Consider the following 13,357-nt stretch of genomic DNA (forward strand, 5'->3'; position numbering starts at 1 on the left):
AAGACAAACGTTTGACTAACTGATGCTAAATAATACCGGACTGTTCCGACTTATGTACAAATCCGACCTAAAGACGGACTCAGGAACGGAATTCGTACCTAACTCGGGGACTGCCTGTACTGTACGTACTGTCTAATGAATCCATCAAGACACACTTCTGCAAAAGACACTCTGAAAAAGCTACTTATGGTATTATTCAGCTCCAGAAGATGAAAGAAACATTTGAACAGTGTTGAGTACCAAGAAAGCTAAAAATTACCTTGATAGTGGACTCACTGCTTCTTATAACATTTCCAAAATGATAGCAAAGTGCAGAAGATTAATAATGCTTGCTGTATCAGAAATGCTCACCATTGTTCTCAAAATGAATATCAGTATTTTAAAATCAATTCCTCTGAGTAATATCTCTATAACTCATCGTATTGAAGAAATGGGTGAAGACATTGAATATCAACTATGCACAGAGCTACAAAAATCAGAACTTGGGATATAACTGGATAAGTCAACTGTGCAAGACAACAACACATTGCTAATGGCATATGTACGGCTTATCAGAAATGGAGAAGTTTATGAAGAGTTTCGCTTTTTAGTAAAAAGTTTTAAAAAAATATTAAAGGAGAATCAATCTACAATGAGCTCAAAATGTATATTGAGGATAAATGAATTCCAATTAGGAACATGATTTCTTGTGCAACAGACGCAGCACCATATATGACAGGTCACCAAGCTGGTTTAGTGGCATTTGTGAAAAAAGTAATTGCAAGTCTATTTGCAATCAATTGTGCCTTAGCCAGTGACTTTTTTTAAACCATGACTTTTGTAACATTTGCTATCACCAAAGTTAAAGCTCATTTGTTAAATAACTGAATATTTCACCAGTTATGCCAAGATAATGACAAAGTGTTTGGACGGTTGCTTCTTCACACCGAAGTGCATTGGCCGTCAAACGGCTGCTGCTTAAAACGTTTTTTTAAATCTTTTTGACACTCTGGCTCTTGGTCGACAAGAGCTTGGGAAACAAGATTAAACTTCTATGTGGAGACGTGGGATACCTAGTTGATCTGTATGACAAAATGTAGATTGACAAAGAATGTTCTCACAGTTTCCCTGCATGGAATGTATGGCACTCTCTCTCACAGACAGTGATTTGCAAGAGTACTGTAGTCACTGAAGAAGGATTTCCAGAGTCGATTCAAGGATTTGAATAATTGGGAAATTCCAGACCGCATAATTAACCCATGTCTTTACAATGTGGAAGACATGAAGAGAGCTTGCAAGAAGAAATTATCAAAATTCAGAGTGATGATGAAGCAAAAATGCTTTTCAAAATTGTCCGTTTTTGTGATATGTGGCTACACTGTCATAAAATGTTTCCTAGTCTTTGTTGAAGAGCCAAACTGCTCTACATTGCATTTCCATCCCCCTACCTCATTGAAAGAGGCTTCAGTGCAGTGAACCACATACTCGGAAAAAACAGAAACCGCTTAGACTTCAGGCTTTTGCTGTCACAACTCCAAGCAGTTATTTCAACTCTTGCAAAAAACCATCAAGTTCAAGGATCACATTGATGTCAAAGCACACACAGTCTGTGTAAGCTAGGTTTAAAGACAAATAAAAATTTAAAGCAGAATCATTTTTCTTCTGTTAGCATATGGTAGAAATGATTTTACACTATGGGGGCACCAGGAAGTATATTGTGCCTAAGGGAGGTATTGGCAAGTATGAAGGTGCTTTAAGGGGGTGTTGGCAACTTAAAAAGGTTGGGAAACACTACTATAGTGTAAACAAGACAGTCTACAAGCTTCATTTTGAGATCCTGTAATGCCTTTGTGGGACACTTATCTTAATCTATGAGGAATAAAGTTCCCGATTGATTCTAAAACATGTTTTCAAAGTGGTAGTAATCGGAATTTTTTTTTAGATATTATTGCTGTCAATTACAAAGGGTGAGCTTTTGAGTTAATACGATGAATTGAATTAACTCAATGCTCCACTACGTAGAACAATAGTCACTTACTAGGTTCATACATAACCTTAGACCTGGGCTAAAAAAGGGTGGGAAACACTGATCTAATACATTTTCATTGATCAGCTCTAATCTTTCACCTAGGTTAGATAGATGTAAGTAGTCGGGCACAGAAGAGGGTGTAAGGTTCTTTTCAAATTACATTTAGCTGAATATTCTACTTTACTTAAATGCTCTTCATTCTGATCATGCTAACATTCTACCTGCATTCATACCACTCAACATATTTTAAGTTATGGTGAGCGTAAAGAAACTGAAAAAGGTTATGTGTCAGCTGTATTCTTGAATCCATCAGCTATCTCTCTCGTTGATGACTATCATTTTGCTACTAAACTAAATTATTATTAAAAAGTACAGGAACTGACCCTAGGTCCGCAATCTCTCCCCACACACAATCACTAACCACACACTGCATGGAAGTGGAGAGAATTAGATAGCAGATAACATTTGAGGTAGGAAGGAGATTTTATTTTGTTATTTTCAGATAGTATCAGAGCCTGCAGCAAGTATGGCAGGTACCTTGTGCCCAAGCACATAACGTAAATGCTTCAAGCTTCAAGGTGGAATTCAAATGTAGTAATAAAATATCTATGGAGGTCAACAGGTCAAAACACCACTATATCATTCCTCAGGGTCTACAGCTGGCTGAACTATGCACAGCCAATGAATTATAAATCAGGAATATCTCCAAACATGCAGTACAAGCAAACAATTTAACCTTTCATCAGATAAAAAAGCAGCATTTCAGGCTAAGTGAACTCCGTATCATAAATTAGTATCCTTGGGTAGATTTTAATGACCCGGATCTGTGCAGTGCAGGTGGTTCAAAATGACTGTAAACAGTATTTTCTTCATCCACAGCATGTTTGCCACTGTTGCTACTTTAGCTGCTGGCTAATATTGTTGACCGCAGGTCATTAGCAGGCTAGCAGTTGGATCTTATTAATATTTAAGCGGGAATTCAATTAAATCATTCACAAGTGACACTCAAAAGAATTAACTCATTTTTCACAAATAATGAACAAAATATTGGAAACCTATCCTCAATAAAATTTAACTGGTAGCAATTTTTACAGAGAAAATCTGATATTAATCATTGTTGTAAGGCCAATTTACAGACCATAACTGCAACTGTAAGCTGTCTACCGCTGCTTGGGAAAGAAAATGTCAGAAGGCTAATAGCAAGAATAAATCTCAGCCAATCACCTTCATAAGTTTCTCTAGGGACACAATGCAATTCAAAAGCAAGTCCAAATTCTTGCAAAATTTATACAAAATAAAACTGAGAATTCACATCATTTGATGATGCTTCCAAAATTCAGACTTTCTAAAATCAGCAAGATTTTGCATATTTATTTAATAACAACTATCAGAAAATTATGGAGAAGTTTTGATTCTCTGATAAGACCAACAACAGTTAAAGAAATGACAGAACATGACCTGAACATGCAAGGCAGCTAGTCAGAGCCAGAATATTCAAACAATACTGAAATGGAAAGAAAAGCACAAAGTCTGACCTTACCTTCTATGGGATGAGCAGATGAGGGAAAGCTGCTCCAATTCTGACTCAACAAGGGAAAAGGGTGAGGGGTGAATCTTGCTGAAATTCCATTCTCCTATATTTAGAAAGGAGACATCTATTATTTTTTTAATAAATGTCATTTCTCAATGTTACCATATTGCAAAGAGAGCTGGACCTTTTAATTGAAAGTTGGGAAATAACTGAAGCAGGGAGAGTTATGTTTGGATTGTGCATAGAAAAGGGCAACAGAGAACAGTATCCTGTGGCACTACTACATCCTAAAATCTGCAGCTGAGAATACGCTAATTTTCTCAATGGTGAAATAAGCATAGGAGTTGAATCAAGTTAAGACCATAAGACTATAAGAATTAGAAGCAGACTTAAGCCATTTGGCCCATCGAGTCTGCTCCACTATTCAAACATGGCTGATTCTTTTCTCTCCCCCTCCTCAGCCCCACTCCCTGGCCTTTTCCCTGTAACCTTTGATGCCATGTCCAGTCAAGAGCCTATCAAGCTCTACCTTAAATACAACCAACAACCTGGCCTCCACAGCCTGTGGTAATAAATTCCATGTTCACCACCCTCTGGCAAAAGAAATTTCTCCACATCTGTTTTAAATGGACACCCCTCTATCCTGAGGTCATGCCCTCTTGTCATAGACTCCCCTGCCGTGGGAAACATCCTTTCCATATCTACCATGTTTAATCCTTTCAAAGGTTTCAATGAAATACCCCCTCATCATTCTAAACTTCAGCGAGTACAGACTCAGAGCTATCAAATGTTTCTCATATGATAACCCTTTCATTCCCAGAATCATCCTTGTAAACCCTCCTCTGAACTCTCTCCAATGGCAGCACACCTTTTCTTAGATGAGGAACCCAAAACTGTTCACAATACTCAGCATCACATCCCTGCTCTTGTATTCTAGACCTCTTGAAATGAATGCTAACATTGCATTGCACCGACTCTACCTGCAAGTAATCCTTTAGGTTGTTCTGCACAAGGACTCACAAGTTCCTTTGCATCTCAGATTTTTGGATTTTCTCCCCATTTAGTAAATAGTCTGCATATTTACTTCTTCTACCAAAGTATATGACAATGCACTTTCCAACATTGTATTTCATTTGCCACTTTCTTGCCCATTCACCTAATCTAAATCCTTCTGCAGCTTACCTGTTTACTCAACACTATTGCGCCTCCACCAATCTTCATATCATCTGTAAACTCGGCAACAAAGCCATCTATTCCATCACCTGTATCATTGATACACAGCATTAAAAAGGAGAGGTGCCAACACCAACCCCTGCAGAATACCACTAGTCACTGGCAGCCAACCAGAAAATGATCCTTTTATTCCCACACACTGCCTCCTACCAAACAGCCAATGGTCTAACCATGCCAATAACTTCCCAATAATACCATGGGCTCTTAACTTGGTAAGCAGCCTCATGTGTGGCACCTTGTCAAAGACCTTCTGAAAGTTGAAATATACAACATCCACTGCATCCCCTTTATGTATCTGACTTGTAATCTCCTCAAAGAATTCCAACAGGTTCATCAGGCAAGATTTTCCGTTAAGGAAACCATGTTGACTTTTGTCTTATCTTGTCCTGTGTCACCAAGTACTCCATAAGCTCATTCATAACAATTGACCCCAACATCTTCCCAACCACTGAGGGCAGGCTAACTGGTCTAAAATTTCCTTTCTGCTGCCTTCCTCCTTTTTTAAAGAATGAAGCGACATTTGCAATTTTCCAGTCCTCTGGCACTATGCCAGAGTCCAATGACTTTTGAAAGTTCATTACTAATGCCTCCACAATCTCTATCGCTACCTCTTTCAGAACCCTAGGGCGCAGTTCATCTGATCCAAGAGACTTATGTACTCTCTTAGATCTTTCAACTTTCTGAGCAGCTTCTCCGTTGTAATACACTCACTTCTCTTCCCTCACGTCCTTTGACATCAGGTACACTGCTAGTGTCTTCCAGAGTGAAGACTGATGCAAAATACTCATTTACTTCATCTGCCATCTCCTTGTCCTCTGTTATTGTTTCTCCAGCCTCATTTTCTAGCAGTCCTATATCCATTTTCATCTCTCCTTTATGAGTTACATACTTGAAAAAGTTTTTACTATCCACTTTGATGCTGTTTGCTAGCTTTGCTTCAAATTTCATCTCTTCCCTCCTGCTGACTCTTTTAATTACTTTTTTAGTTAAAAGCTTCCCAATCCTCTATCTTCCCACTAATTTTTGCATTGTTGTATGCTCCCCTTTTGCTTTTACATTAGCTTTGACTTCCTGGCAGCCATGGTTGTATTATTTTATCATTTGAGTATTTCTTTGTTTCTGGAATACATCTATCCTGCACTTCCCTCATTTTTCTCAGAAACTCATGCCTTTGCTGCTCTGCTGTCATCCCTGCCAGCATATCTTTCCAGTTTACTTTGGCCAAATCCTCTCTCATACCACTGTAATACCACTGTTAAGGTTCCATTATGGCAGATGGAGCTTAATGCAGACAAGTGTGAGGTGTTGCACTTTTTGAAGACAAAGAGGGTAAGACATAAATAGTGAATGGTAGGGAACTGAGGAGTGTGGTAGAACAAAGAAATCTGGAAGTATGGATCCATAATTCCTGAAAGTGGCATCACAGGTAGATAGGGTCAAAGAGAGCTTTTGGCACATTTGCCAAAAATCAAAGTACTGAGTACAGGGGTTGAGATGCTATGTTGAAGTTGTAGAAGACATCAGGGTGACCAAATTTGGAGTATTGTGTGCAGTTCTGGTAACCTACTTACAGGACAGATATCAATAAGATATTTAGAAACATGCAGCCAGGACTTGAGGACCTGAGTTATAGAGAAAAGTTGAATAGTTTAGGATTTTAATGCCTGGTGCGTTAGAGAATGAAGGGAAATTTGAAAGAGAAATACAAAGTTATGAGGGGTATAGATAGGGTAAATGCAAGTTTATTTTTCCCACTGAGGTTGGGTGAAAGTAGAATGAGAAATCATAGGTTAAGAGTCAAAGGTGAAATATTTGAGGAGAACCTGAGGGGGAACTTCTTCACTCAGAGAAGCTGGTGCAAGTGTGGAACAAGCTGCCAGAGAACTGGTGGATGTGGTACAATTTCAACATTTAAAAAGGTTTGATAAGTACCTGGGCGGGAGGGGAATGGAGGGCTATAGTCCAGGTGTAGATTGATGTGACCTGGCAGCATAAAAATATGGCACAGTTTAGATGGACTGAAGGGCTTCTTTCAATGCTACAGTGCAATATTATCAAACCTTTTAGTTCCCACTTTACACAATATCTTCAGATCACATCCCTCTGTCTCAGCAAAGCTTATTTCTACCATTAGAGAAATTCCATTAATTACAATGTGACTCTTGGGATCCATGAACCCTAAGGTGTATCACAGCCAACAGAATACTTTTTGTCATGTAGTTACTGTAAAGGAATGCACCTCAAACAGCAATTTAACAAATGATTTAGCTCCTTTTAGATAGTTCAGGAATAAGCAGTGGTCAACTTGCAAGGGAATTCATATATATATATTTTCTTAAAATAGTAAAATGGGATCTTTTATATCTACTGGATAAACCTCAGACAAGAATCTGAACTAAAAAGACTGACAAGGCAGCAATCTCTCAGTACTACCCTGGTAGTTTGATGGGATTGAAAGCCCTGCAAGGAGACTTAAACCCATAGCGCCCGAATCAGAGTATTATCTTTTCAGAGAAAGTAACAATGGAGAAGCAAATTTACCACAAACCATCAGAAGAAGAGTTAAGAATTTAAATGTGCATTCTCCACTTGCCATGGAAAAGTATTTATTCCAAAGTTGGGGGTCTCTGTGAGACTCCAAAATCAACTTTACTATTTACCAATTCATTTCAAACATAACAATTTTAATATCCATGCCACGGGAAAATGATCTCCAGAATGAATTTCCTATCAATTTCATCCAACAGCATTCTCTTTTAGTTGTTCTCTCACCAATACTTTCTAATAGAAGTATTAATGATTCACCTTCTTTCACCCAGTCACCTGTAAAGGATTTTTGAGCTGGTACAATAAACAGCTGGTCTTAACAGTTAGGAAGTAGGCTTCTCCACACTCTAGCGTTATTTAAAATTAGAATACAAACTAAAGTAACCTGTGAATGGAGTAAAACTGGAGACACTTGATTCTAACAGCAGCTGTCAAAGTAACGAGTTGGTCTTACAAACTAACACAATACCTGTGCCTTGTACCAGAACTTCCACTCTCAGCTTCTAAGTTTATAGATTGGATAAACTATGGTAATTTTCTTTTGAACACAGGTGATAATGGGGATTTAACTAAGGTATGTAAACTTACGAGAGCCCTGCATAGAAGAGGAAGGATCTTTTTCCCTAAGCATTGGAGTTAAAAACAGAGTGCAGAGAACAAAACTGGTGGAAGGATTGAGAGGGGAGTTGAGGAAAAATAAATCATCCAAAGGATAATTGAGGTTCAGAACTTACTACCTGAAAGATAATAGAGAGGAACACATCTTACATTTCAAAAATTATTGGATGTGTACAATAATACTCAATATCATACTCAAATATAATATATATAGTGTTGAGGAATAGGATAAGACTGGGTATATGACTGGGCAAAGGCATGATGGGTCAAATGGTCTTCCACTGGAATCATAAATTTTCTATGATTTCTAAACAGTACATCACAGTGGGAAACAGAAACAACACTTGGAAGATGTAATCATGAGCAGGAGTTTCCCCCTCCTCCTCCCACCCCCTCGATGCCCCCGCCGCCACCACCACCACCACTGTTATTCAGCTTTACTTTCCTGATCTTTCTCAGCTACAGACAGCAACACTTCACCGGCAAATCTGTTGGGGTTGTCTACTGCATCCAGTTACTGCATCTACTGCATGCCCACTTATACATCTATCACTCTTCCATAGGCACTGAAATACTACTTCACACCTCTATCAGCTCAATGAATGAATGACCTTTATCAACTTTCTCACCTTCAAACAATAGCTTCTCAGAATTCATCTGAACCAGTGACTTGTCCACTTTCACACAAAAAAATTATAACCTCCATTTAATAACACCTTAATTTTCCTAATGGAGATATGGTATTGAATAATAATATCTGGAATATGATTTTAAGATCTGTAGATTAAACTGTTTGAGGGCATCTTACAAATATTAAATGGATGTTAGCCAAGTATCAAGTTTATATGCATACAAAATATAAATCTGTTATCCAAATTATTGTTAATCTCAAAATTCTAATCCTCATTTTGAAGTCCTTCACACTTCTATGTAGATGTGATGCTGTCCTATTGAATACTGAAGCCTTGATCTAACTTGGGATTTTTGTCAATACTCCATGCCCTCAAGTCTCATCATAACCGTTAGATGTTTCTACAATAGACAATAGGTGCAGAAGTAGACCATTCGGCCCCTCGAGTCTGCACCACCATTCTGAGATCATGGCTGATCATTCACTATCAATACCCAGTCCCTGCCTTGTCCCCATATCCCTTGATTCCCCTATCCATCAGATATCTATCTAGCTCCTTCTTGAAAGCATCCAGAGAATTGGCCTCCACCGTCTTCCGAGGCAGTGCATTCCACACCTCCACAACTCTCTGGGAGAAGAAGCTCTTCCTCAACTCTGTTTTAAATAACTGACCTCTTATTCTCAATCCATGCCCTCTGGTACTGGACTCTCCCAACATCTGGAACATATTTCCTGCCTCAATCCTATCAAATCCTTTAATTATCTTAAACGTTTCAATCAGATCCCCTCTCAATCTCCTCAATTCCAGCGTGTACAAGCCCAATCTCTCCAATCTCTCTACGTAAGACAGCCCTGCCATCCCAGGAATCAACCTAGTGAATCTAGTGAATGGTGCCTACTCTCCAGAATTATATCCACACCTTCCATAACCTATGTTTATATACAGCAGTGTTATGCAACTTGAAAACATTAAATTCTCATCATACATTTAAATTTACAGCTGACATACATCATTGATGTTTTACATCTCAAATCCTTCCATTATTCCCTATGGAATCTGTATGAATGTCAGCCAATATCACTGGCAACTATCCGGGGCTCAGTTGTTCAACTAACTGATCGTTACAAAATTATTTTTAATGCAAAACAGGTTTACAGAGTGATAAATATTCTTAAGCTTTTGTTTATGCCTACAATGTAAAATATGGCAGCTAGGACATCCCAAAAACCATAAAAATATTGAGTTACTTCAAGCTTGTTCATGGTGGGTCTTGGGCCACCTCGGAAATGGGGGTCTGTGGTTTCAGTATTCTTGTCCTTATGATCATTGGAGCTTGGAATCAGCATGCTGGAAGAAGGCGAAGTTGCAGGAAGGTTGAGAAAATGAATTCCACAACTGACAGCAGCTTTCTTCACTCCAGATACTTCCTGTACACGTCGGTACCAACGGGAGAGCAAAGGCAAAGCTTTCAGCATCTGTTCTTGACGGTCCCCAAGAGAATCCTGATCAGGAAAAATTCAGAAGAAGATAATGTGACTTTGTACATAAATCAAAGATGTCTTCTCACGTAGCAGTATGACATTGTAAGGGACTCTCACAGATATGAATATTGATAGTACTAAACTGGAGACGTGCTCTCCTCAAGAGCTGTGCTGTGAACAATCCTTTCACAATCACAGAAACAGTCAGTTCCTAGCTCTAATACCTCTGGATTTACACAGTAAGGTTTGCATCTGCTAAAGTGTGTGAAACCCAAAACCAAGAAAAAAGGCCCTGTATTACTTGACCCTGAAACTTTACCACAGAGCCTGATTTTAACTCACTCCCTCTTTGATCAAAAGTGAAATGCTTGTTAAACACAAAGTAGGTAACAAAATCTGCCCACAGACACAACATGGGCTAAGCAGAGATCATACAAGACATTCATCAAGAAACACACACAAAATGCTAGAGGAACTTAGCAGGTCAGGTAGCGTATAATAAACAGTTTATGTTTCAGACCAAGACCCTTCCTCAGGATTTGACCAGAAGCTCAGTGTCATGATAAATGCTCAACTGTCAATGACAAACTGATACACATTCCATATCCTGGTCTGTGCAATTATGAGATTTGACTGCAAAATATAACCATGCCAAAACTTTCTTTACTGCTCTCAGATTCACATTGTCAAAATAAACCGTGTTCAATAACTGCATGTGTCACTGTTATTTCTGCACCTAGTATTGAATCCACAAGCCCACAGTGGCACATGCTTAAACCAATCTCAAAGGTGCAAAATCAGCACATGGTTTGGAACCATGGAAGTTCCAAGCCTTCCTGGTAGTGCTCCCCAACTCTTCCAGCACTACATTGGCAACTGCCTTGGTGCTGCTTCATGCACCCACGCTGAGCTTGTCAATTTCATCAACTATGCCCCTAACTTCCACCCTGCCTTAAATTCACTCAGTCCATTTCTGACACCTCCCTCCTCTTTCTCTATCGCTCTGTCCCCATCTCTGGAGACAAACTGTCAACCAACATCTTTTATAAACCTACCAATTCCCACAGTTATCTTGACTATAACTGCTCCCACCGTCTCCTGTAAAAATACTATTTTCAGCTTTCTTCATCTCTTCCACATCTGTTCCCAGATTACAGCTTTTCTTTCTAGGACATTACAGATGTCTGCTTTCTTCAAAGACTGCTGTTTCCCTTCCTCCACTATTGATGTTGCTGTCACCCACATCTCCTCCATTTCCCAAATATCCATGCTCACCCCATCTTCCTGCTGCCTTAATAGTGATATTCATCTTGTCCTTATCTACCACCCCATGAGTTTCCACATCCAACACATCATTTTCTGCAACTTCCGCCATCTCCAAAGGGATCCTAGTACTGATCATATCTTTTCCTTCCTCCCCCTCACTGTTTTCCACAGGGATCGCTCCCTCTGTAATTCCCTCGTCCATTCATCTCTTCCCACTAATCTCCCTCCTGGCACTTATCCCTGCAACTGACCTGCCCAATCAAATCTTCCCTCACCTTATTCCAGATGAGGCAACACTTCACCTAAAATCTGCTGGAGTCATCTTTTGTGTCCAGTGCACCCAAAGCAGTCACCTATCACATTCCAGTTATCCTCCTTCCCCTCCTCACACCTTTTTATTCTGACATCTTTCCCCTTATTTCCTGTCCTGAAGAAGGGTCTCGGCACAAAATGTCGACTGCTTATTCATTTGCTCAGATGATGCCTGACCTGCTGAGTTGTTCCAGCATTTTGTAGTTTTGCAGCAGTAAAAAAAGGATTTCGTTTTGTGCCTTCCACATCCTCAGCTGTTTCCAAGGGAGTAGCTCTGCTAATCGGATATCTGCTTCAAGCCTAAAATTCTGGAACCAAAGTATATTATCAAATTGGCAGCGGCATATCAATATTATAACAGTGATTTCATTTTAAAAGTATGCATTAGGGTATAAATTGTTTTGGGATATATTGAGGTTATGACAAGAGCAGTCCAAATGCAAGATCTTGTGCTTCCTCACACAACATATGGCAATGAAATGCCATCACTGAGTTAAGCAAAACTGCAGGTCAATTTACACTCAGCAGAGTTCCACAAATAACCACAAACGATTGCAGTATATAATCTGCCCTTGAATGTGCTGGTTGTGAAACTAATGTTAACTGAGATATCAGCTAAACATTCAGAAGTACCATATTGTGTATGATCTGCTCAGAATAAAATACTCCTAATATTTATCCACCAGGTACTCATAACTAAAGAACGAACGGAGGTCTCAGGAAGGACACTCATTCATTAGAAATTCTGAAAGTACAATTTAAGTTATAAAATAACTTCATTTTTACATCATTAGCAGAATAGTTAATGGCAAATTTGTTCATTAATGCAACTGAGCCTTTGTCACTAGTTGCATGGTGACTATAAGAAAACTCACCATCAACCTTCTATGGCTTATGACGTAAGTGTTAATGGAATAAATTTAGGACAGCAGAAAGATGCAATGCCGTCAGCAGATTAAAATCTTCAGGCATCATATATTCAGTTTCTAAAGCACTGAACAGAGATAGATCCAATCCATAGCAGGTGTAGTACAACAGGCCCCCAATCACAAAGTAAATTTCCCTGGATGGATCATCAATTAGTCTACACATTCTTTTTTATTTTCCAGTGCTTGTTTCTATGACAGCTGCAGCTTCTCCCCAACTCTTCTCCCTACAACCAGGGACCATATCTATATCTTTTCTACTCAACATTTACTGTTTCACCAAAACCTTTGAAGGAAGTGATAACCTTTTCATTTTGTTCCAAATTGCTTTCGCTTAAAAGGTTTACCTTTCCCTTTACATTATCTTACTGCACTGTTATCTGTGAAAAAAAAAGATATCCACAGGATGCTTAAGAGTCTCATGAATTCCATTATCAAATACTTAGCTAGTCTGGATTCCATAAAAGTTGTAAAAAAGGCTAAAAGATGGGGGGGGGGGGGTGTTGTTGAGAGCAATGCCATCACCATGCTCCAATGAGCTGACTTTACATGATAATATGGAGGATTAATTTATTTTGTTGAGCAAGTCAGATGCCACATACCCACAACAATATGCTGCTAAACTGTAAATTGTTAAAAAAATAGACTTGGCATACATGATAGATTTATAGACAATAGACAATTGGTGCAGAAGTAGAGCATTCGGCCCTTCAAGCCTGCACTGCCATTTTGAGATCATGGCTGATCATCTACTATCAATACCCGGTTCCTGCCTTGTCCCCATATCCCTTGATTCCCCCATC

The 13,357-nt window shown here is 39.1% G+C and overlaps 1 protein-coding gene across 1 annotated transcript in view; it reads right to left on the reverse strand.

Annotated features, from left to right (window-relative positions):
- gstcd (glutathione S-transferase, C-terminal domain containing) overlaps nt 1-13,357 on the reverse strand; it is a 224,664-nt gene that overhangs the window by 182,945 nt on the left and 28,362 nt on the right. Inside the window, exons 4-5 of the mRNA XM_059965388.1 lie at nt 9,817-10,071; nt 3,549-3,642 (exon numbers count right to left, since the gene is read on the reverse strand). Coding sequence (XP_059821371.1) covers nt 3,549-3,642; nt 9,817-10,071 — 349 coding nt within the window. The remainder of the gene's footprint in view (nt 1-3,548; nt 3,643-9,816; nt 10,072-13,357) is intronic.

The sequence above is a fragment of the Hypanus sabinus genome, chromosome 3, assembly GCF_030144855.1.
Source record: "Hypanus sabinus isolate sHypSab1 chromosome 3, sHypSab1.hap1, whole genome shotgun sequence".
Lineage (NCBI taxonomy): Eukaryota > Metazoa > Chordata > Chondrichthyes > Myliobatiformes > Dasyatidae > Hypanus > Hypanus sabinus.